Consider the following 25748-nt stretch of genomic DNA (forward strand, 5'->3'; position numbering starts at 1 on the left):
TGACACCCGTGGGGGCAAGCCAAAACGAAAATGGGATACCTGGAACAATGCATGGGTAAGTGAATTCATAATTTTTTTTCTTTTTATCAGGCATTTATCTTAAAAAGAACATCTAACGCATTGCTGGTTTAGAAAAAACGAGAATGTTTTGAGAAACGAAAGAAGTTGTTGATAAAAGGCCTGCTGCATCTGAAACTGAACATTAGTCCTTTTAAAAAAGAGTCAATCTGAGTTGCATTTTCCAAACTCTTGTCTCCAACTTATGACTGAATATGATGAGAGGCGAACTCTGCCCACCTAAGACAAAGGAGATAACAAAGAATTATTTTGGAATGCTTGAGGACAAACATTGTTCAAATTTGGGGTGGTGATAACTTGTAGAAATACAAGTTATTTTTGCTCTTAAGTTGGAACAACTAAGGTTTTTAATGATAAATTCTCCTCATTTTTAGAAGAAACGCATGGATTTATTCAAACATTAGCAAACTCATGCAAAAGAAGTTTTATTACTAAATATCACGACACTAACGCATTGTATTGCAGGATCTTTACAAAAAGCTAATGCATGATCAAGAAGGTGTCGTAGGGAAAGCACTAACGCATGGGCCATGCGTCGGAGGGAGTTCAACGTAGAGAAGATTCATTGATCCAGGCTGATTGTGTCATATCACCACTTACAAGTATGGGCACCTGCAGCAAGTGGCGTCTGAAAAGCTACCAAGCAGTAGGCGGTATCTGAAAAGCTCCCGAGAGTCAGACGGCTGACCAGGGCATGAACTTTAATGCTGACCAGGGTATGGACTTTAATGCTACCCATTCACCAAGTGGACATGACCAACACCTATAAATAGATGAAGTCCCTCCAGATTTCGGAGTTAGAAAATTATTCAGTTCATAAATTATCAAGATCCTTACTCTCTGTAATTAGTGTAGTCACAGTTTAAGGTGTTGTGGTGCCAAGACGATCAGAAGGGTTGAGAACCACTACCACCGCTGGTCAGGGAGCAGAGGAAGCCAAGCTTGAGAAAGACACTTCGTCCTCTTCCTATACAAGTGTGATTGTACACAATAGAATTGAGCCAAAGAGATATAAGAGATTGTACTCTGCGGCTTGACTCAGTTCCTTTCATCTCATTTATCACTTTTGTTTCATTTGATTGAATATTTCTTTTGTAAAGACAATTTGCTTCTTTATAAAATTCATATTTGATCCATCACATTTTTGCCATTGTTTATTTCTTGTTTATGTTGAATTGCATTCATACTTTATGCAAAACCCTCATTTCAAACGCTCAAGCCGACTTGATCACTTGGTAAAAGCATATCTAACTTAGATTATTCGAGAGAATAACTAAGCTGCATTAAGTAGGACGCCTAGTACAGCTAGAGATAGACTTACTGGTGTCTATTGCATTCTGTGTTAGACGCATGCATCATAGAGATAGGTTTTGCTTGTTATTCGCATTTGAGAAGTGTTGAATAAAGTCTAACGCATAAACAAAAGATAAGCAAATCATCCCATCTCATCCGCATTACATTTTGGTTTGTGTACATTCATCTTAGGCCGATGCATCCACTCACATTAAACTCCATTTTCGCATGATCCATCACTTCACCACTCAACTCTTTTGTATCATCTTGCACAGGCACAACACCTAGTGTAAATAACACATTTCTCTTCATATATTTAGGAAAACCCCTACAATAGATACAACGCAAGGTCTGCTTTATTTAACTGAATCCTTGAGTTCGACCCTGGACTTGTCAGGAACCTAAATTAGATTTATACTTGGGTCTGGTTTAGGAAAACTTGAACGTCATTAGAAGGAGTGTTGTGCGTTCTGTTGCATTTCTCTAACGCACCAACGCGTTACAAATACTTAAACGCATCACAGCATCAACGCATCACTTATACTTAGAACTTATTCTTCCACTTTATTTTATACAATACACTCCTAGAGCGAATCACGATAGCAACGAACAGAAAGCAAATATGAAAATGGAGGTTTGATTTGGGTGTTTTAAATTGGAACTTCCAACGGGTTATCGTAACCGTCGGGAGTTCGTCCCGTCCAGATTGGTCTTCGTTTCCAACTCCCGACGAGTATGGTGAGGCATCGGGAGTTATTGAGTACTCTCGACAATACCCTTACGTAGTCGGGAGGCAGTCTCTCTCCCAATGATGTATTTTTCGACGGTTGTTTTCGCCGTCGAGAGAGTCTCTTTTCTTAGCTTTCATTTTAGTGTAGCTTCCATTTGTACACTTTCAGAAAGATTTTGGGATTTTCAATTTTAGTGTACAGAAAACGAATGTTACGTCAACTCTATATGTATTCGAGTATTTTTTGGACCCTTCGAAAAAAAATGTAATGCTTAAAAATATGAGAATAAAATAAAACTCTAACTCAAATCTCAAAGACTAATATGGTAATTATTTCAAAATTAAATAATTAATAGGAAAAAATTGTGGGATGTGAATCAACAAAAAGAAAGATAGATGGTTAATAACTTGACTGCTTAATTATAGTCAGGGACAACTATAGTTAGGGGGAGTTCATATTTATAAATTCAAGGATGATAGTCCAATCTTTAAATTAATTATTGATTTTTATTTAAAAAAAGAAAATTGTATGGATTTACTCATACATATAAATATAATTTAGTCCATCATTTTTTAGTACGTGATTTAGTCAATCATTTATCATTATACCATAAACATTTATATTTAAACAAAAGATGGGAAAGGATAATGTACGTAGTATTATTTTAAAGTATGAACATCTTACCTAATTATTTGTCATCAAGTCGGGCCATGTCATATAAAGACAGTGAACCAAAATATATACATACATTTCTTTTGTGAATCAATAGTTTATTTATTCTATATCGTTAATCTTAAGTCAATTTTGATATTCACTCATGATAAAGGCTAAATAGAAAACGTTGTTAAAGTTTAAACATTTTAATAGAGATTATATTGAAAAACAATCAGACATTAGAGATTAATACATATTTAATGTGGTGGTAAAATATGCTTTTAGTTTCTAAGATTAACGTTTTATTTTGTTCTTGCTATCTACAAAAGTAACACTTTAATTATTGAAGTTGAAAATATAAATAGTCGATATGTTAAACTGACCGTTAATTGATTAACAAAAAAAAAAAAAAAAGTGGACGAGAGAAGAGAATAAAAGAGGAAGGAGAGAGGAAAAGGAAGGAGATAAGAAAGAAAATAAGTGCCACATAATGTAAAAATATAACCGAGTCATTTAAAATTGTCAACTCAACAATGTCCCACTAACTTCTCGATCAGTTTAGAATCTTTTGGAATTATTTTCTAAACTTAAATGGGCTAAATTATCCATTTGAAACTTTTAGGGTTAAATATCCACTAATCTCAAACTTTACGGACTAAAAGTGTTATTTACTTTTAGCCTTTTGTGACCATCTTAAAAAATGTAATCTATAATATAGGAAAACAAACTAATTTACAAGTTGAATCAATTAAAATTTTAAATTAATAATTAAGATCTCGTTTGGTAATCATTTTGTTTTTCTGTTTTTACTTTTATTTTTAAACAAATTAAGTTTATTTCCTCCCTATTTATTATAATGATTTACATATTTTTTAAGTACTATTAACCAAATTCAAAATACAAAAACAACAAGTAAATAAAAGAATTTCCTAAGATCCTAAAATCCTATGAAAGTAACAAGAAAAACTACTGCATAATTCTTCTTAATAAAGCAAGAAAAAGTAAAAGTGCTAGAGAAGATGAAAAAATCATTTTTATTAATGAAATTCTCTATTTTCAATTTTTCTCCAACATTTTATTTTAATATTACGTTAATCAATGTATTTAAAATAATTATGTGAATCATACATTAACCATTTTAGAACGAAAATTTAACTATGGTTTAAATTTTAATTGATTCAAGTTTCGAATTAAGAGGCATAAATTGATTTTTAAAAAAGAAAAGAAAAATTAAAAAAAGCATGTGTGATGGGCTATTGACTATGATGGCCCTAGAGACCCGGAAAAGATGACGTCACCTGGGCCGTGCGTCCAAAATCTTACACGTGTGAAACCAGGGAAGGTCAGTGGACCGAAGGCCCAAATCCCACACGTGTGAGAAGTTGGAACGTACGTGCCACAGATTTATAATTTGTAATAATATCTCTGTTTGTCACTGTCTGTATGGGATCGCTTTGGCGGCAATGATCATTTCCACAAAACCCAAAAGATAATTCCTTTCCGATCGTATTCATATATTCTTCCTATTTTTTTTTTCCCTTGAAAATTTTATTAAAATAATTAAAATATCGGTTACTGGCTATTCCCAGTAAAAGGTCGCTCTTCGCGGGGCTCGTGTGGCGGCAACAGTAGCAAGTGTTACCGGTAGTTCCGGTTGCTCTAATCAATTCCCTTCTCCTCCCTAGGTTCGAATTATTCAACCTCACTTCTTTTGAATTCTTCTCTCCTTCTACTCTCTCTCTGAGTCTTCGAAAAATCTCCGGTATTGATTCTGTTCTTTCTTTTCCGATTCCTTTAGGATCGGACGGCTTAGTTCCTCGAAGGTAATCGATTCTCTCCTTTCTAGATCGCTTATCTTCTTTGTTTCTACTTGTTCGTTTTACTTTTAATCTAATTCTGTACGTTTTTCCTGCAAAATTATCATCGGTTGTAACCTAATTTCTTGCGTTTTTTCTTCTTCTAATTCTGTGGAGAATCATCGCTTTTTGAGCTATACGTAAGGCGTTTTGGTTTGTTTATCATCTTATTATTTAGTACTGGCGTTGTTTAACAACTTCAATGGAAGAGTAAACTGAAGAAAGAAGTAGTAGTAGGAGTTGAAGAATTAAGTTGTGTTAGTTCAGTTACATTTTAGGTTTATTTTTCAGTCTAATGCTCTGTTAGCGATTTAAACAGATGGTTTTTCATGCGTAATCGACTGAGACTTTTTTTGCTTTATTGGATGTAGTTTTCTGCTGTGAATTATCTGTAGCTGGTTGATTATTAGTTCGTCAATTTTAGAGATGGCTTTTATAATTGAAATCTAGGGCTTCTTGTCTCGTTAAGGTCAAATATGTTTAAGAATATGTATATTATTACTATTCACTTTTGTTTGTTTCTGGATGTTCATCAGTCGTTGCGTATCATATAGAGTTAGTGTTCCTTTGACTTTTGTAAGAACGGTTTCTAGAGGTTGCTTTCACTGCATTTCTGCCCCTTTGGCATGTACTTTTATGTTAGAAATCTTGTCTCATCGATTCCTGTACTGTTTGAGGTACTGCTCCTTCTTAGTTGGCTCAAATTGTTCTTGTACTGATTCTCATGCATGTAGATTGTTGTTTTTTAAACTATTGGAGTTGTACTAACTCGCTGTATCGTTATACTGCTGCTCAACGAGTAGTTATTTTGTACAGGTATTTGCCTTGCATAATGAAGGGCTCCAAGGGTAAGGGAACATCAAGGGTGTCCAAAGAAGCGTTGAAGCCAGTGGATGATAGGTAGTTTTTTTGCCTATTGTTCCACTACATTTCTCTCATGTTATTGGTCTGATAAAACTTCGTAGATTGTTTGGTTATACTTGTCTGTGATCCATTGTTGGCATCTGTTTTTGGAGTATCGAATTTCCAGCAAGTTTTTGAGTTCTATTGATGTCTAATATCCACATACTTGGTGATGTGTATACAGCGTTTACAGGAATTTTGTAGTGACGGATCATAAATATCTCTATTCTTTTCAGAAAGGTTGGGAAGCGGAAGGCTGCCGTCAAAGCTGACAAGGGTGTCAATCGGCCAACGAAGAAAGATTTGAAGGCCAAGAAAGATCCCAACAAACCTAAGAGGCCTCCAAGTGCTTTCTTTGTTTTCCTGTTCGTATTTGTTCTTTAACGTTTTGTCTTCAGGTGAAAAACTATTTGTTTGATTTCCTCAAGGAAGAAAATTCTCTTATTTGTTTAAATTTTGTATAACAGCGAGGAGTTCAGAAAGGAGTACAAAAGGGAAAATCCTAATGTGAAGGCAGTATCTGCAGTATGTGATCTGTGAAATTGTTCAAAAGATTTACATAATTGCCAATTGGCAATGCAAATATAGAGTAAATTGTTAACATTGTCTCCACTCCTGCAGGTTGGAAAAGCTGGAGGAGAGAAGTGGAAATCCTTGAGTCATGCCGTAAGTACTGTTCTGCATCACATAAAATTGGAAGCAGGCTTAGAATCCTCGAGTCATTTTCCTTTTTTACTGCATGTATGTATGATGTTGATGAAGAACTCTGTTTCTAGAGGTGTGACATCTGTGTTGCTGCCAAATCTTGAAAACTTTATATTGCCTTTGGATTAGTGTCGCTGCAGCCCCATATTGACTATCAAGTTTGTGTGTTTTTTTCTTCCTTTAGGTTTTGTTTTGTTGGGCTGGAATAATTTTTCTGCCTCTGTATCGATATTTTCTTACAATTGAGCAATATTCCTCATTAACCATGTACCTTTTTTTTCTCGAACAGTTCTTTACTTGTTGGGTTTCTTTTATTTAATAACTTCTTAATGGTTTAAAAGGAAAAAGCACCATATGAAGCCAGGGCAGCTAAGAGGAAGGCTGAATATGAAAAGCTTATGAAGGCATATGACAGCAAGAAGGTAGGTGCTCTGTTTTTTGTGTATCAACCAAATTTATAAGCCATGACTACAAACTTAAAGTGCTTGCAAACCCTTTTTGTTTGGGAATATAGGCCAGCGCGGCAGATGACGAAGAATCAGAGAGGTCAAAATCTGAAGTGAATGACGAGGATGAAGCCAGTGAGGAGGTATTTATTATTATTATTAGTATTATTATTATTTATCATAATAAGGAAATGCTTCAATGCTTGTTCTTGGACTGTATGCATTTCCGTTCATAGTAAGCCAAATAAGATGCCTTTCTGCTGTTTTGCGTGTGCATATTTTATTTTATAAGAGCCTGCTGATTGTTTGAAGTTGGAAATAACAAAAATTATAGGTTAAAAAACACTTTTGGTCATTGAATGCATTCATGAAAGTAACAATTTAGTTCATGAATTTTATTTGGTAACGATTTAGTTCATTACAATTTCATCCTTATACTTTATAACTTGTAACAATTTAATCCCTACTGTGAAACTTTTTATCAAAATCAAGTGTCAATTTTTACGTATATCTGCAGGAGCATCAAGAAGATGATGATGAGGATGATGATGAAGACGAAGACGAAGACGATGACTAAATTGAAATAAACTTTCTGACGTTTGTAATGGCCAACCCAGCTGGCAGAGGGAGGGACTAGGTCATGTATGTTCATATTTTTGGTACTTGGGTGCTCCTGTTAATTTTGTAATTTGTGTGCAAACATGATAAAGTGTCGTATGCCACTCCCGTAATATGTTTACTTGTTTAAATGGTCTCCTCCGCTCCGCATCGCTTCTCATATACATTGTTAAAATCTTTGGGTGTTTTGGCCTTCTTTTGTTAACCGTTATAAAATTATCAATTACATCTTTTGAAAGCTGTAAATAAAGTTTGCCTCTACTCTTGTTTTTTTAGTTGAAGAATTGCATGCATTTATTTTTAACTTTTAGAGAGAATCATCTGAGGTCATTGTCGGTTTCGGACAAATCAACAATGACTTTTAATTTAACCTAATCATTTATGTTTATAATCAGATCTAGACATCTTTTCCCTCGAAAAATTCAGACATTTTTAATGTTGTATAATTGCCTCCCGCTGAAATGTTTTGCTTCATTTTTCATCTTTTGAACGGGAACAACTTTGAAATGCTTTATTCTTAACCATTGAAGTTCCAATAATTATCTCAACTTTCAAAACTGTCTTACTCGTGTCATTGTAATGATGGGAAAAAAAATCTACGTGCGTCTCAAGACAAAAAATAGAATTTACAAATTTTACGAGAATTTTTAAAAAGGTCTGTCAAAGTCCCGTCTTTAGATAATCTAACATTCTGGGACATTTTAAATATTCTTTAAACCATATATATACCTGCTAAAGATAAAATTGATTTATTAGACATTTCTTGTTAATTAGTTCTAAAAAATGATTTAATAGTTACTTTTAAACTTTGAAATAGTGTACGATTTCTCGTAAGTCGCTCTAAAAAATGTCTACTAGAGCAATAACATTTTGACTTTAATTGATTTGTAAAATTCATATTAGACACAAGTACATCTGAATTTTAAAGGTCAATGGGGACACTCGATAAGACAAAAGTTAAAAGTTCATGGAGATTTTACGTATTCTTTCAAGTTTTGAAGACCTATTTAAGACTAGTGAAAGTTCCAAGAGTAATTAAACACACTATTAAATTTATCGTTTAGGGACCTATACACGTATATGTATATAGAAGACTTTGCCTGGAGAGGTTTCATTTTGCAGGGTCATGGTCGTATACCTTTGCCAAACCTAGTTCCTTCTAACCAAAGGATAAACTACAGGCCAGACCAAACTTTTTAGGGGCAAAGGGTGTGGTCTCAATTTTCGGAGTAAAAGTTCAAAACAGGATTAAGAAACATCAATTTGGACATTGTTTGGTACTTTTAAACTCAATTGATGTGTATCCCAACCAGCTCCCTCCAGCAGTTGCACAAAATCATCGAACTTATCTTCCATCTCCGATAGGCTCCGTGCAAGCTGATCAACGACGCTCTCCGAGGAATCCCAGTGTTTATCAAGCCAGTAAGTCTGCCAAATACTACGTAAAACTGCCATGCTAGAAGCACCCACCTGTAAAGAAGTTTTTAGATGTAACCACCTGAAAGGATAGCAACAATCCCCAAATTTTTCCATGAGAGATGATTCATATACCTTGAAGGAGACGACAACCTTTAAGTCTTTGTCTTGCGCATCCAGCATGAGGATGAATTTCTCATTGGCATATAATTTCAAAAGTTTCATCACCTAAGCAAGGAAAACAGTGCAAATTAATGTTATTTTCGACAAATTATGGAATCCGCATCTCCCTTTAAGACCTCGAGCAACATTCCACATTGCTTTCCATCTCTGTTATAGATTCTACAAAAGAAAAGTTGGACACAAATACTCTGCAAAGCTATCCGATATGGGAGGGGAGTGGGAGTTGAGGAATACCGTGGAAGAAGATCTCTCACCATCCATCATCTCCTCCAATGATACACCAAAGACGATTGAAGGCCTTGTAAATCTTTCCCACACTAATATGTTTTCTTCGTTGTTGCAGTCAACTGTTCCTGAAGAAAGTTACTAACGTGTCGATTATTCTTGTGGTGTGCAATGAAATCACTTGCCGGTGGAGGAAAATAGTTGTGGGGGTTGTTTTAGCAATGTTGCGGATAATATGAAACAAGGATAAAGAGAAGCTAGAAGTATCCAACGGGAAGTGATAGAAAGCATTTGAAAATAAAATATCAACAATGGACTAGAACTAAAAGAAAAAAGCAAAATATGACAACTATAGAATCAACCCTCCAAACTATAAATTTCACACACAGCTTCATTTTTCCTTTTTTTTTTTTCTTTAATATCTTTATTAGTTTGCGTCTCTGAGAGAGATGAAATTCAGTACGAGTTGCATTTCATCAAAGAGATGCCACCTATTATTGATGACGCCTCTTATAGAAATCAAGAGATGCCACCTATATAAAAAAAAACTCTCTTTTTTCTCCTCTTTCTCCCTTCATCCTCCCCTCTTCCCAACCTTCTCCTTCTCCATCCACGATTGTCGCCTCAGTCCATTCTTTTTCCTTTCCTCCATTTCTTATTCTTCTTTTTCCCCTCCTCCCTTTTCTCTTCTCCTCTTTCCCTGCCGGCTGCTGTGTAGCATCCATTTCCCCCTGTGCTGTTGTTAACATATGGACTAAATGTCTAATGACTCCAGAAATTTCAAGGCAAAATTAACTCCTCAAGAAGTTTTGGAGCTGGCATTATTTAATGCTTTCTACTAGTGTAAACATATACAACCTTTTAAGCATTCCAAACTTAACCTCCATTGTATCTAATTGAAGGAACATTTTTGCAATCCCTTTAATAGGAAATCTTTTTGGATAATTTCATTCCATCAATGAAATTGTTTCTTATAAAAAAAAACCATATTAAAAAAGTTATGCAACTATATGCTTCCCTTGCCTCAAACTAAATAATAACAATTATATATTTATAAAAATCAACAAAAATTGAATACAACTTCAGTGGCACTTCATCCACAAATAGGATAAGCGATTATAGAACATGATTATAAAAAAGGGATGCCATTCTTATCTTGTTAATATATGCAAATCATGTCATTTGGCAATTAGTCTTGTCCTAAAATTATCGTAACAACACTGACGGTAAATATCAATTACCTGGTACCTTGTTGTGCAAAATGTGAGCCCTTGCTAGGATACGAGCACGTTTCATATTTATCTGTAAGAAAGATAAAATGACTTAGTACAGAGAGACACCTAAACCTATAAAACCAGCATATTTCCATTCCCACATACTTCTCAAGCCAGAAGCGAAGCTTAACAAGAGCACCTCTGTGTGCACACAATATAATACGAGTGTTTGTCATGCTCTTACAGTGTTAAAATGCAAGACCGCAAGAGATTGGTACCGCAACCAAAGATGCAGAAGCCGCATGCTTAACCACGTCGTTGATAACACTGAATATGAATTTACAAGTCCTGGTGTATCCTAGTTGACAACAAGAAATCCAATTACTTCAGCAAATCATGAAGTCGTTGGTTGGCTGAATGAGATTACATTCTGAACAATGTGATCTATAAAGGATGTACCAAGATTAGGACGCCTATGGCAAGACCAAGCAGCTGGGCAACTACTTCCCAAACTTCTTCCTGATTGAATTGAATCGCATAACTTATGAGAAAAATATCTGAAAATAACTTACAAACCTCCTTGTGCATCTTGTATGGATGATAAAATATGAATACCCGTGCATCCAAATTATTTCGTTAGCAAAAATATTTGGTTCATGCATAACATAGTACTGAATAAGCATTTTGCATGATAAAGACATTAGAAAGGATTAGCATATACCTTTGCTGCTATCTCTCCCAAATTTCCTGAGACCGCAAAATGGTTTTGAATAACTCGAAATGAAGGATCTTTCAGTCCTCTCGCAACAGCCTACATAGTTTCAGTTTAAGAGACTAATGATGAATGCATAATTATCAACAACATAGTTGAATATTTTTAAAATTTTTCTACATAATTTAAAAAAAAAAAAAAAGAAAAAAGAAAAAAAAGAAAAAGAAAAAGATACACAACTAGCAGTTTAAAATACCTTGGTAAGATTTCCAAGAGAAGCCAATGGTAGAAAATAGCTAGGATACAATGGAGTAGCAAGATCAAATATGCTGCACAATAGACAATTACAATTTAAGGTTTTGCAATTTTAATAGAAATCAACAATTTTGTTGTCAAATAGAGTGCTAGGAAAATGGAACCTTCCCGCACTGCCAATGAAGTCTGCATACATTCGCCATTGTTTCGGATCATCATCAAAAAGATTACCAAACCGTCCACCTGGAAAGGATGGCAACACTCACTGAAAAATTCAATATAACCTTCCATATTTTAGATCTCTTTATGATTCCAGACCAATGAATAAGCGTCCAACTGCTCCAATGCCATCCTTGGAGACCCATCTGCTTAGTCAATAAATAACCTACATTAAAGTCTATAACAAGAGTACAAGACTATATTGGCATACAATAGTTTGAACAGTTTCTAACAATAAACCAATGACTGCATAGGGTACAATGAACACCAAAAGACTGAAAAATGTCCATCATTACTAGGCCTCTTTATGCATGCATATGAATGTATTACAAGATAAACCAGTCATGGAGGATGCCCACAAAAATGTTATGGGAAAACTTAGAAACCTGATGGCAGCAGCGGAAGCGGCTGCAGAAGTTCCTGAGAAGGAGCCTATACCAACTGCCTGCAAACAATCGTTAATGACCTTTTTTTTTCATTTTTCTTAGAGAACCATCTTATGATAGTATGAAAACGTATTTTTAGCAACATTTATCAATTATATGAAGAATTTGAGTTCTTATTTTCTTAATCATCTACCTTGAGGAGACTGGATGTGACCAACGTGTGACAGATCCATCCAGTGACATTAGTGGGGAACTGCCATATCATGTACTGCAAATAATCATCTGAAACTGATTCTGCCATGAAAATAATAAAAATGTAAGAGAGCAGGTATACCAAGGTACTGTCAGAGAAAAAATTGAGACATTACTTTTGTTAACCATATGTTCATAGTCAAGTGGTCAGTGATATTTGCCTATCTCAATTGCTTATTGGCCACATGATATTATTAGGAAGACTAAAATCTCGTGGGACAATATCATTGCAGCCTTGGTTTGAGAAATTTGTATAGAGATGAAGGGATTTTAAGGGGATATCTAGACCAATGCAAGTGATGGAACATTTATCCTTATTATAATCAAAAAGCTTCTTTAAATCTAATTTGGTTGCTTGGATTCAAAAGAGAGAATTTCTCGTCCTTTATATATTTTATACTCTTTTGTGCATTATGGAGCGATTTCTATAACTGGAGGGAATCAAAAGAGGGAAAACGTAAACCTAAAAGTGTAGGGAAACTTTTTATCCTTATTAGTACAGAGTACTGCATGTGATAAAAAAAATGGTCTGGAAAGAAATGGCCTAATTAGACAAATGGAATACATCAAATTGGATGATAAAAAAAAGAACCAAATATTTTAGCTTGGAAAACGTCAAATACCAAAAAAGTTCAATGAACTAATCATTTACAGGAAAAGTGAGAAAGGAAAAGAGCCCCCAAATTGTAGGTACCTGGAAATCCCGTGGGTAAAATAAAATCTTTTATGAGATCTGGAAGCCAGGATAATTTTGTTTCTGAAAAACAAGATTCTTGGAAGCCATTGAATGTCGGAGATGTTTGTTCATCAAGAAAAGATTGCAACCGTAGGTTATCATCTAAAAAATACCTGTTCATGGAATCAAATCTACCAAAATGAAACTCTTATCGAAGCTCTCGGAAGAAGAAAAAGGTGCACCAGTTCTCGAAGTCATAAACTATACTGACTACGTTTACAGGATGTTTAATAATCTCAACCATCAGCTTTATCCTAAAATTAATTTGAACCTCTATCTATCCTCAGCAAGTCTACGGCACAATGCATCTAACACATAAATCGCTTCAAGAGAGTGATATTAGCAAAATCATAGCAATACGAACCAGAATACATCCTATCCACTAAAGAATAGAGGAACAGAGACGTAAAAAATGAATTCTAAGGCAAACATCACCGACTTCTTCACAGCGCTATTTCCGTACTTTTCGACCAAAATTACTCGCCGTTGGCTGTGTTCTCTGCAACAAGAAACAAAAAAAGAAGAACAATACAATCAGATCAGGAACAATATACTACCGCTAAAAATAAAAAAAATAAAAAACTCGAAAAAACTTCAGGAAACAACGATATATCAAATACATAATTATCGAATTTCAGTTTTCAAGATAACAAAACGGAAGAATGTAGAGAAAGAAAGATCTCGTACCTTCTGCAATGAACACCGTTCTTTTCATCGTCTTCTCCATGAGGAAGGTCGGTTTGGTTGCAGAAAATCTGACTACGATTTCGCAGTCTTCCACTGTGGATCAAACTTGAAGATTCAAACGCACAAGAAGGCAATGAGAGTTGCACAGCGCCAGACATGCGGAGTGAAAGCGTTTGCTGAAGCTAAACAACGTGTTAGAGCTCCTTTGTTCCGACTCTGTCAGCTACAAACGGAGGAATGCACAGATGCAGAGTGAGTCTGTGGGTGGGGGGTTGTCTGGTTGGTCAATTGCCGCGTGGCAAACAAGAGAAGCTCTCTATCCTAATTCTCCGGCCCGTTTCATGTGGCCCAGTTGGTGATTTGACGGCCTTATAGGTCTAAAAGCCCATTGCAAGGTAGCCCAAGTGATAAGATGGGCTCTCAATTTTCGGCCCAATTGCATTGTGCTCTAGTACTATGAGCTTATGAGCTTGATGGTTGTTCTTGCAACTGTTTTTTTTTTCCAACAGCTGCGGGATTGATAATCAAACTTTCAACCTCTAAAGAGAAAAGTCATATCAACTACCATTGAGTTAAGTTTATTTTGGCAATTCAATCAATTTTAATCGATAGATTTAAATACTATTTCCATATATCTATTTGTTGACTTCGATTCATTTAGATCATATATATTCAAATTATTTAGATTGATGTCCATACTTGTGGTTCTTGTTCATTTGATTCCTTGTACTTTTAAAACGTGCATTTTGGTTATTGTAATTTTAAAAAATAACCATTTTCGTCCATATTTGCAAAGTTTCAACATAATGAAAACTCTCAAATAAGAATTTACAACTATATTTGATTCTAATGAATGAAATGTAATGCTAAAATTTTGATAAATACTAAAACGTAGAGGTATTTATCAGTTTTGGGATCAAACCGATCATCGACATGGTAGTTTTCATCGATTTGGGAGAGGTACGTGACTCCAAACAATCAAAGTTGATTTGGGCAAGCTAATAAAATGAGAAGAGATGGAGAAAAGGAGAGAAGAAAAGGAGAAAGTAACAAAGAAAGAAAGGAAAAATAGACGGAGAATACGAGGAAGAGAACAAAAAGGGAAAAGAAACAACTTTGTAAATAGGGATGGTGATGGGATCGAGGCAGGACGGAGATACACTCCCCATTCACCGTTTTGGGGAGTTAGGACCGAGGTTAGGGAATCCCCGTTCGGGGATTCAGGTTCCCGTAAGAAAAAATCTCCACTTTTTATTTTATTATTTAAAAGTAACTAAATTTAATATTTCTATTAAAAATGTAAATTTTATATAGAAAATTAGTATTATTGTTACATATAGTTATTTAAATTAAATATTACATATTTTTTAAATTATAAATTAATAAAAAATTAAATTTATTATATTAGATTTTTAAAATTAAAAAAAAAACTAAAACATACCTGAATTACTGTCAGTAATATATAATTATTATTATGATAAAATCGAGACGGAGACGGGGATGGGGATTGGGTTCAAGGCGGAGATCTCCACCCCATCCCCAACTAGGAGCCCAATTTAAATTTCCAGCTTGAACCCATCTCCGATCAAACCGACGATTCTCCGCCCCAATCGGATTAGAAACCCATGAAAATCCAATCCGGCGAGAAATTTTGCCATCTCTATTTGTAGGAGAATCTTTAAAGAATTTTTCCATCCAACTCATTAAACAAAACCTAATATAAGAAAGGTCACTTCCTTGTAAGTATTTGAAATTTAAAATTTTCGAAAATTAATCTACATCGCCAGATAATACACCGCTCGATCATTTGAAATGAGTTTCCCCTAAACTAAAAAATTACAACTAAATATAAAAATACAACATTTTGAAGTTTAAAATTTTAAAAACTTTTATAATTAATTCATGAAGTTTAAAAGTGTCTAAAGTTCCACGCATAATAAATCTCATATTCAACATTTACATACCAAACACAAAATTAAAATTTTAAAGTCCAATTGTGCATTAGATATAAAGTTGCCACTACATCAAACAATTTATTACAATTTTGAAGGTCAGAAATTTATAGGACACACTCACAAAACATATAGAAACAAAATTTAAAGTTCTTAGACATATTTGATATAAAACTAACCTATAAAGTTAATGGAGTAAGTAAACACACTAAAAATTAAGGATAAACATTTGGCTGCTACTTCAATTTGCCCACCAATCAACAAAGAAGCCAATTTAATAGCCTAAACAAGTTATTTCATATAGTAAAACAAAAACTAAACACTCTTCTGAAAAAGAAAAAGGAAACAATTGCAAGAAATATAATTCCATGCAATTCTAAAAGCAATTTAACAGCACAAACCTCCTCTGTTTTAGGCTATATCTGGCAATTAGCCTAAAATTTGGAACTTCAGCATATGGTAAAATCTTGGTTTCCAGCTTCACAATTTGTCATCCTAATAAGATGTAGGAGTGAATGTTTGACAGAACATGAAGTGATCTATCATTGAAGAAATCCAAAACTAAACCATCTGTTGGAAGGCAAAATTTGGGAAGCTAACTTGCCTAAACAAGTACAAGTGTAGAATAATAAAAGTATAAAACACAGCTCAAGAACACAAATGCTAGCATCTCAAAATTTTCTAGGCTAATTTTCTTTGGCAAGTGAATACGCCGAAAATGTTTGCTTCTCCTACAGCCGCATCTATCTCAAAATTGGAATGCAGTAAACAATGATTAGAGACAGTCAAATGAGTTTACTTCAGTATCGTTCAGTTACTTGTTTGGCTTTTCTTCTCACGATTATCTTCAACTATTTGCTGAAACTCCTTTTCGCTGGTAGCTATGAGACGCTTCACAAAGTCGTAAACCGTAAGCCTGATGCTGCAATATAAGAAATAAGGTAAAGGACTACTAGCTGGCACAGTAAATGTAGAAAGCTTCACACTTAAAGAATTCAAACGACCAGCTGTAGCGTTGGAAACCATCAAGGGAGGTAAAAAAAGCTTCCATAGCTTGTATGTGCCATGCCAATAATAAAGCTTCATAACTTCCAGAAGAAAGAAAGAAAGATGAAGAGAAAAAGAGAGGACAGCATAATAGTATTTGATCATCAAATGGTCATCAGTTTCTTGAAACCTCGGTTCCAGTTCAAATGGGTTACAACCATGCTTAGAAACAAGATACCCAGATCCATGCCTGAATTTGGCAAGAAGCAAATAAATTGTTGACAATACATGATGGCACAATTATCCTTAAATAGAAATTATGTCATTCGGCTGTTTGAGTCCTCAAATATGGATTTGTTATCCTCCAAAATAAAAAACAATCTCAAATAATTACTCTGGACTTTCAAACATCAAAATCATGCAGAAAATAGATGTCTAAATCTATTGGCAAAATTCTCTGAGGATGCAGGATGCGTGTAAATTCAAGGGAAGCAGTAAAAACCATAATGGATATTAACATTACACATCTGTATGTGGAGCAATGGAAGCATATAGGAAGCATACAATAGGAGCGAAAGCCAACCTGCTGTTTGGAAGGGTCTTCAAAGCATTTGGAACGAAACCCCTGTACAAGCCAACGACTCCATCATGTGCAATGATACCTACATCAGAGATGTCAACGAAGATAATTGATACCCAAAAATTTTAGTCATGTATATTAACAACTCATTGCCTATCCAAAGCATTTATACAGTTTTATTCTGCCATTTTAACGAATGTTCATTGTGTTACCTGAGATGGCTTCCAAAACTGTCTTGTAAGGTGTGCCCCTCATCTGCATCTGTCTCCTCACAGTGTCCAAAGGATAACAAGTTAGTGTGGCACAGGAAGCTGATATCAAGGCTGTTAGTAGAGATGTTTCAGTTCTCTTTTGAACTTTCTCTGGCAAAGACTTCTTCAATCTATATGGAAAACAAAACCTATTAATATCAAATCTTAAATTCCATGGAAATGTTAAAGCATATGGAGGCTCCGATTCACGCACAAGTCAAAAATGCAGAAGTTTACGGCAATATAAGGAGCTATGCCAATAAGGGAAGGCCCAAGACCATAGTAGAAGGACGCAATGCCTTCCTCTTTTAGCATATTCAAGGCAACCTGAAAATGATACAGTTTTCATCTTCATATGGAATTTTACTCCTATAATTGGAACAGACTGGTTAATCATACCTGAGACATAGTTCGGTAACCTGGTTCAACTGCCAACCGTAATCTTAGGACATCGAGTGGGTATGTAATCTACAAGGAAACAAATAGCACCAGTTAGAGAAATTGTAATGATGTGACACAGAACGTGATAAAAAAATGGAGAAAATATATAAATGTACTACCAGAACATAAATATTATAATTTTCTGGAAACACGTGGACGTTAACTAATGCCAAGGATATTACTAGCCCAAGAAAATACAAGAGCAAAGAAACAGCAAATTTGAGGAATTGCTCACAAAAGTAGATGTCATGCCAGCACAAGCACCTGCAGCAAGTCTTCCAAGCACAGATAGTTCACCATCTTTCCCCCTTAAGAGTTTCTGTAAATTTAGACATTAGAAAATGTAGCAATATCACACGAAATATATTGGGTGTTGTTGGAAATAAGGGACTTAGTTGATTGTTTATAGTCTCAGGAGTATTATAGTTATTTACTTTACCCTATTTTTCTTTCCTTTTTTGTATTTAGGCTTGTTGGGGCCTATAAATAAGAATCCTCTTGTATCTCTCACATTATTAAAAATTAATAAAACGGAGACTCTCTATCGTGGTTTTTTCTCCCTATTCTAGGGTTTTCCACGTAAATCTCGTGTCTCCTCTCTCTCTTTTCTCTTTTAACATTGTATTAGAGCCAAGTGACGAAACCTTAGCCGCCATCGACGAAAACCAACCGGTGCAAGATAATCTTAGTGTTGCACCAACACCAATTCCGCCACAACCACCAATGGAGCCTCTGACTGCCGCTGCCACTGCCGTTGACCGGTATCTTTGATTGCTGCAAATACATCCTCAACAACAGCCGATTGGGAACCCCAGTGCCGCCAGCTTCACTCCTAGTGCCGCCGCCGTCACCTCTGCTCCCACCGCCGCCAACCACTTCATCTAACCGCCGGAATCTGAAGCTAGTGCTACTGGATCTCCCACGCATCACCAAGGCAAGTCCGTAATCGGGAGTGATGTGCCGCCAGCCACCTATAACAACTTGTTGCCACTTGGGCTCCTCCATCTACCGTCGCCGAACTATGAACATCACAAGTCTATGGGTCTCTCTCCAACAATGGTTCAACAATAGTAAGTTGATCTCCAGGCGAGTTTTCAACAACAAATCGCCGCTCTTGGGGCAACCCTAGGTGCTTCCACAACCACAAACTTAAATTCAAGTGTATTGAATTCAAATATTCCTTCTGATTTACCGATGTATCCAGAGAATCCGGTAACCTCTTTCCCTGCTTTAACTATTGTAAATTATTTGTCTGGTTCTATGGGAAATTCCACAGGCTTAATTGCAGGAGAAAAGTTAAACGGTTAGAATTATTTCTCCTGGTCTCAGTATATTAAATGACCCTTGAAGGGCGTCACAAGTTCGGTTATTTGACTGGCGAGATACCCAGGCCTAAACCAGGGGATCCTCGAGAGCGCATTTGGAAAGAAGCAGACTCCTTGCTACGATCACTACTGATTAATAGTATGGAGCCTCAGATAGGGAATAATGCTGCCACCGCTCGAGATATCTGGGATGTTCAAAAATTATATTCAAAAAGGCATAATGCATCTCGTCTTTATACTTTGTGCAAACAAGTTCACGAGTGCAAACAGGAGACGATAGATGTCAATTCGTACTTTAATAAACTGTCCCTAATCTGGCAGGAGATGGACTTGTGTCGCAAAATTATTTGGGATTGCCCGTTTGGGAGGTGTCCAATATTCCAAAATTGAGGAAGTAGATAGGGTATATGATTTCCTAGCTAGTTTGAACTCCAAATTCGATGCAGTGCGAGGTCGTATACTGGGACAGAGACGTATACCCTCTATCACGAAAGTGTGCTCTGAAGTTCGCCTTAAGGAAGACAGATCCAGTGCTATGAACATCACTACTATGTCATCTACTGATTTTGTTGCTTTTAGTGCGAAATTATCTAGTAATGATGGTGACTAGCACAACAGGAAACAGACTCCAGTGTGTGAACATTGCAAAAAACCCTAGTATACGAAGGAACAGTGCTGAAAATTATATGGTAGACCACTGAATGGTAGAAGATGCCTTCCGAATGACGAGTCTAATCCCAGCCGTGCACTTGTAAATGAATCTTCGAGTGCTTCCCAGTCACAATCTCAAGTGAATTGTCAAAGTGACTCTGTTGCCCCTTCTCTTAGGACAATTGCTCAATCAGGTACATCACAACCCTTAAGTCTCCTAAGTATAAATGACAATAAACCATGGATACTTGATTCAAGGGATACAAATAATCTAACTGGGTCATCTGATAACTTCCTATCATATCTTCCTTGTGCTGGCAATGAAACAATCAGAATTACAGATGGGTCTTTTGCTCTTATTGCAGGCAAGGGTCATATTTCTCCCTTCCATGGCTTAACTTTACAAATGTGTTGCATGTATCTAAAATATCTTACAATTTGCTATCTATTAGTAAGATAACCCGAGATCTAAATTACCAAGTTGTCTTCTCATCGGATAATGTTTTCTTTCAAGACTTGAGCTCAGGGAAAACGATTGGCATTGTCCGGCATAATAGGGGACTCTACTTCCTTGATGATGATGCTTCTTCTAGGAACAGCTATAGGACTAGTTTGTTATCTTCGTATTTTTCAACTTTAGAAAAATATTGTATGTTATGGTATTTTCGCCTTGGTCATCTTTTATTTCCTCATTTATTCCATAAAGTTGATGTCTCTTCTCTTTCTTGTAATGTGTGCATTTATGCAAAACAACATAGGGTCACCTTTTCCTCTCAACCTTACAAACCTTCACAGCCCTTTAATCTTATTCATAGTGATGTTTGGGGTCCCTCTAGTGTTACCACCTTTTCAGGAAAACATTGGTTTGTGACATTTATCGATGATCATACCCGTCTTACGTGGGTCTTTCTTCTCACTGAAAAGTCAGAGGTTTCGTCGATATTTCAACAACTTTACACCACTATTGAGACACAGTTCAATGCTAAAATTGCTAATCTTCGAAGTGATAATGGTCGTGAATTTCTCAATAATACTCTTTGTGAATTTCTGTCTTCCAAAGGCATTGTTCACCAAAGTTTATGTGCTTATACACCTCAACAGAATGGAGTGGCCGAAAGGAAAAATCATCACCTCCTCGAGGTTGTCCAATCTCTCATGCTATCTACCTCTTCTCCATCTTATTTGTGGGAAGATGTAGTTCTTACTGCAGCTCATCTTACTAATCGAATGTCTTCTCGTGTTCTCCAACTCCAAACCCCTCTTGAATGCCTCAAGGAGTCATACCCGATCACATTACTCATTCCTGATGTTTCTCTCTGGGTTTTTGGGTGTTCTGTCTTTGTCCATAGTCATGGCACTAACCAAACTAAGTTTACCCTTCATGCTAAGAAATGTGTCTTCCTTGGATATCCTCTTCACCAGCGAGATTATAAATGCTTCCATCCTTCTTCCTGGACATACTTTATCTCTATGGATGTCACATTCCTTGAGGATAAACCATTCTTCCCTGTTAGTCATCTTCAAAGGGAGAGTACTGGTGAAGAGACTAACTGGTCAATATCCTCAATCCTTATTGATCTTCCTAAGCCCATCTTGAGTTCCCATAACACTGTTCTACCTACTAAACAGGTCCCTTGGCTAACATACTACAGGAAGAATCTCATAAAGGAAATTATGTCCCCTACTGTTCCGCCGACTCCAGTCCATGAATTTAAACCAACACAAGATCTCAAGGTACTACTGAGTGTGTCCCTGATAATAACGATTTATGTGTTGAGGATGATATTGTGGATGTAATTGAGAATGACAAAACTGATGTGTTAGTTCCAAAAAATAACAGGGTGGCAAACAGTGATGAGACTACAGTAGAAACACAAGATAGTGAAATTCTATCTCATCTTGAAACGTGCGATCAGAATCCTACTATAGGTGGGAAAGCATATGAGAAGTCAGACAAACCTGGGAATTATGATGCTTCTCTCGACATGCCAATTGCCTTGAAAAAGTGCACCAGGTCTTACACCAAGTATCCTATGTATAGCTTTCTATCTTACAGTAATTTGTCTTCTAAGTTCAGGGCTTTCACTGCTAGTCTTGACACGACAACAATACCAAAAAAAACATATATGTGGCTACGGGGATTCTAGAGTGGAAGACTGCCGTTATGGAAGAAATGAGAGCTTTTGAAAAGAATAATACGTGGAATCTTGTTACTCTCCCAAAAGGACGTAAAATAGTTGGGTGCAAGTGGGTGTTCACTCTGAAGTATAAATCTGATGGTACTTTAGACAAGTACAAGGCTAGACTTGTAGCAAGGGTTTACTCAAACTTATGGGGTAGACTATTCAGAAACTCTCTCCTGTAGTGAAGTTAAACACAATTCGGGTTCTCTCTGTTGCAATAAATAAAGATTAGCCTCTCCACCAACATGATGAGAAAAATGTCTTTCTAAATCGTGAGTTAAAAGAAGAGGTGTATATGAGCCCTTCTCCAGGTTTTGAAGCTCAGTTTGATCATTAGGTGTGTAAACTTAGGAAACCCTTGTATGGTCTAAAATAGTCCTTGAGAGCTTGGTTTGAAAGGTTTACTACCTTTGTTAAGTCCCAGGGGTTCACTCAGGACACTCTGATTATACATTGTTCACAAAAAGGTCAGTGTCGGGGAAAATTGCTGTCATGATCGTGTATGAGGATGATATTATCTTGTCAGGAGATGATATTGATGAGATCACCAAACTGAAAATGAAGATGGCAGACGAGTTTGAAATCAAAGACCTCGGGAATCTAAAATATTTCCTTGGAATGGAAGTAGCCAGATCAAGAGAAGGAATCTCTGTCTCACAACAAAAGTACATTCTTGACTTGTTAAAAGGTAACAGGTATGACTAGATGTAAACCTGCCGACATTCCTATAGAATTTAATGCTAAACTGGGAGATTTTGTTAATAAAGTTCCAGTTGATAAAGAGAGGTATCAACGTCTAGGGGGAAAGTTAATTTACTTATCACATACCAGTCCAAACATTTCTATGTTGTCAATGTTGTCAGTCAGTTTATGCAGGTACCTTATGAAGAACATATGGAAACTGTGAATCGAATTCTGAGATATTTGGAAAGCACTCCTGGTAAAGATCTAATGTTCAGAAAAATTGACAGGAAATGCATTGAAGACTATACCGACTCTGACTGGGCAGGATCAGTGTCTGACAAAAAGTCTACCTCAGGGTATTGTACCTTTGTATGGGATAACCTGGTTACTTGGAGAAGTAAGAAACAAAGTGTAGTTGCTAGAAGTAGTATAGAGGCTGAATACATAGCTATGAGTTTGGGAATTTGTAAAAAAATCTAGTTGAAGAAAATACTATCTGATCTTCATCAAGATGGTGTCTTACCTATGAAACTCTATTGTGATAATAAAGCTGCTATAAGTATCACCCATTAATCCAATACAACATGATCGAATGAAACATGTGGAGATTGATAGACACTTTATAAAAGAGAAATTGGACAATGGCAGTATCTGTATTCCGTATATTCCATCAAATCAACAAGTTGCAGAGGTTCTCACTAAAGGATTACTCTGGTAAACTCTTGCGTTAGCAAGTTGGCTCTGATTGATATCTACGCCCCAACTTGAGGGGGAGTGTTGGAAATAAGGGATTTAGTTGATTGTTTATAATTATAGTCCCGGGCGTATTATAGTCATTTCCTTTATCCAATTTTTTTTTCATTTCTTGTGTTTAGGTTTGTTGGAGCCTATAAATAAGAATCATCTTGTATCTCTCACGTTATGTAAAAATTAATAAAACGGAGACTCTCTATCGTGGTTTTTTCTCCCTGTTCTAAGGTTTTCCACGTAAACCTTGTGTCTCCTCTCTCTCTTTTCTCTTTTAACAGGTGTTTATGTAGCATTTCAAGCTTGCTTATAGTGAGAGACATACCTTGTAAAATTCATAAGCAAAAAGCTGGACAGCACTATAAGGTATAACCCGTATGACCTGGAATATTCAGAAAGGAACTATAACGAAATCATAACTCAAAATCTTCATCAGTACAGCCGAAAAAAGTCAAATTCTACATCACCGAGCACCAGCAAGTAATTTTAGGACAAATACCTGAGGAAGGTTGCCTTTCCAGTAGCCTTTAACTCCTTCATTCTGACCTATAGTTGTTATAGCCTGCGGTTAAACCCAAGCAAGGGAAAACTATGTAAACATGAAGATTTAGTCACAATGATCGATGATAACAGATAAACCTAGTGAACCACAGAACTACAAATAACATCTTTTGTAGACTAGCACTTACAACAAAATTCCCTCAGTCATTTTCTATCATTTTTATAATTTGAAATAGTGTGCCTCTTCCCTATCCTCAACCTTGAACACCCTACCACACTTTTATCCGTTCTCCCTCTTTAAATTTCCAAAATTTGGGCCAAAGATGTTCCAACCCCACTGATTAAGATGTTGCAATCCTCTAAAACAAACGTTTCAACTTTAACTAGGATTTGGAAGGGTCTTCCATGCTTGCCATAAGAGATAAGTATAATACAATGGATCAATGTGCTTCAAAAATGGTGGGTGTGAAAAATGATATCAGGTGGTAAAAATCGCCGGTTTCAACATGCAAATTAGTAAAAGAAATCTTCATTTTCCAACTAACCATGTAATGATCCAAATTATTCCTGACGTTCATTGTCTGCTCACCACATTTTAGCTCGAGGTGCTCCCAGTCAACATTAGGGTTTTCTATTTGAAAGTTTTAAGCCATAATTTTTAGCAATCCCACAAGTATCATCACATTATAACACGACAAGTCTACAACAGCTTCTGGGGCAACACAAGAGGACTAGTTACATGTGAGAAACTCTGCCTCCAAAGCTATAAAGAACAACCATCTATAGCCATACCTCAATGAAACCAATTGCTTTTTTAGTGCCTTCATGCGCTACTCGTACACCATGAGTCTGCAAGTATATCAAACTATCAATTGACAATTTAATCAAGCATGAGAATTATGAGATCCTAAATTCAAATTCCTCATAATTTCTGTCTCACTCTGAATAAATAGCCCACGTAATAATATTTTAAGACCTCAAACATTTGCCTCTAGCCTCTACGTAACTCCAACAAAATAAAATTCAGCTCAAGAAGAATGAATTTAACAAAAGCAACTAGTGTCAAACTGGTCGAGTCCGTAAGACAACAAAAACTAGCAGTTCCCTACGTCCAAGATGAAACTCAGTAATCAGGTCAAACGAGCTTTGGAATTAAAATACTAGGCGTAAATGACATACAATTAGCCGAAATTCTAGATGAAACTACCTAATATTTAAGAACGAGCACAAAGACGCATTAAACAAAACAGAAAACAACGACGTCATTAGCCCCAATTTGAACACGAATATAATCGCAATCAAAACATAAAAACAGCACTTCACCGCGTGAAACACAACACACCTGCATAAGAAGCTTAATACGGTCGAGAGGAGCCGTCACAGTCTTCGCAGCAGCACCGGCGACAGCGCCGGCAGCAAAAAGCGCAGCGTCTTTGGGCACCAACGCGATTAAGGCCAGTGGATGCGTCAGGAGCTGAGATGGAGACGGTACGAACTCGTGTTGGTCTCTCTTTTCCACAACCGAAATGCACGCAAATTTGCATCGAATGCGCCAGCAATCGGCGGCCGGAATACGGCAGAGTTGAGCGTTATTGCTCCATAATCCTTCAGAGATACCTGCAGGAGATTGCAGAGAGGCTCTGAGGGCTGGGATATTCCGCCATACCAATGCGGCGTTGTCTTCATTTCTCGCGGGTTTCGCCATTGGAGAGAAATCTGTTTACCGAAGAGGAAGCATGAAAAAGATAAGGTAAGTTGCGGGAGAGACAACGAAGGAGAATTTTGTTTTCAGTTTCTTTATGGACTGATTGAATTGAAAAATAAAATATCTTATTCAAATTCCTCGATCTGGGTGATGAAAATATCGACAGGTTGAC

At 36.3% G+C, this 25748-nt stretch overlaps 3 protein-coding genes across 6 annotated transcripts; 1 reads left to right on the forward strand and 2 right to left on the reverse strand.

The window, feature by feature from the left end:
* The first annotated feature begins 4421 nt into the window (after positions 1-4421).
* On the forward strand, positions 4422-7530 carry LOC120074747 (high mobility group B protein 1). 3 transcript variants are annotated; one of them, XM_039027976.1, is made up of 8 exons: positions 4422-4579; positions 5416-5512; positions 5752-5880; positions 5983-6040; positions 6137-6181; positions 6562-6642; positions 6735-6809; positions 7184-7530. In XM_039027976.1, exons 2-8 carry the CDS (start codon positions 5445-5447, stop codon positions 7241-7243), a joined length of 516 nt encoding a protein of 171 aa, XP_038883904.1. In that variant the 5' UTR covers positions 4422-4579; positions 5416-5444; the 3' UTR covers positions 7244-7530. The 3 variants fall into 3 exon arrangements, with proteins under 3 accessions (XP_038883904.1, XP_038883906.1, XP_038883905.1); XM_039027978.1 differs by having other exon boundaries at positions 4434-4579; positions 5429-5512; XM_039027977.1 differs by lacking the exon at positions 4422-4579 and adding an exon at positions 4731-4752.
* Positions 7531-8241: 711 nt separating this feature from the next.
* On the reverse strand, positions 8242-13856 carry LOC120073167 (protein root UVB sensitive 5). Of its 2 annotated transcripts, none has more exons than XM_039025826.1 (15): positions 13570-13856; positions 13322-13381; positions 12841-12995; positions 12088-12188; positions 11895-11953; positions 11608-11654; positions 11454-11532; positions 11291-11363; positions 11044-11133; positions 10782-10841; positions 10567-10680; positions 10350-10410; positions 9118-9230; positions 8836-8928; positions 8242-8754 (listed from the first exon to the last, which is right to left on the reverse strand). In XM_039025826.1, exons 1-15 carry the CDS (start codon positions 13725-13727, stop codon positions 8533-8535), a joined length of 1485 nt encoding a protein of 494 aa, XP_038881754.1. In that variant the 5' UTR covers positions 13728-13856; the 3' UTR covers positions 8242-8532. The 2 variants fall into 2 exon arrangements, with proteins under 2 accessions (XP_038881754.1, XP_038881753.1); XM_039025825.1 differs by having other exon boundaries at positions 9118-9236; positions 13570-13727.
* A 2014-nt stretch (positions 13857-15870) lies between these two features.
* On the reverse strand, positions 15871-25690 carry LOC120073318 (probable envelope ADP,ATP carrier protein, chloroplastic). Its single transcript, XM_039026088.1, has 10 exons — positions 25214-25690; positions 24664-24720; positions 23870-23932; positions 23696-23752; positions 18016-18099; positions 17739-17807; positions 17554-17666; positions 17301-17470; positions 17092-17170; positions 15871-16443 (listed from the first exon to the last, which is right to left on the reverse strand). Exons 1-10 carry the CDS (start codon positions 25574-25576, stop codon positions 16332-16334), a joined length of 1167 nt encoding a protein of 388 aa, XP_038882016.1. The 5' UTR covers positions 25577-25690; the 3' UTR covers positions 15871-16331.
* Between the last annotated feature and the right edge of the window lie 58 nt (positions 25691-25748).

Source organism: Benincasa hispida, chromosome 3 (genome assembly GCF_009727055.1).
Source record: "Benincasa hispida cultivar B227 chromosome 3, ASM972705v1, whole genome shotgun sequence".
In the NCBI taxonomy this organism is placed as follows: Eukaryota; Viridiplantae; Streptophyta; class Magnoliopsida; order Cucurbitales; family Cucurbitaceae; genus Benincasa; species Benincasa hispida.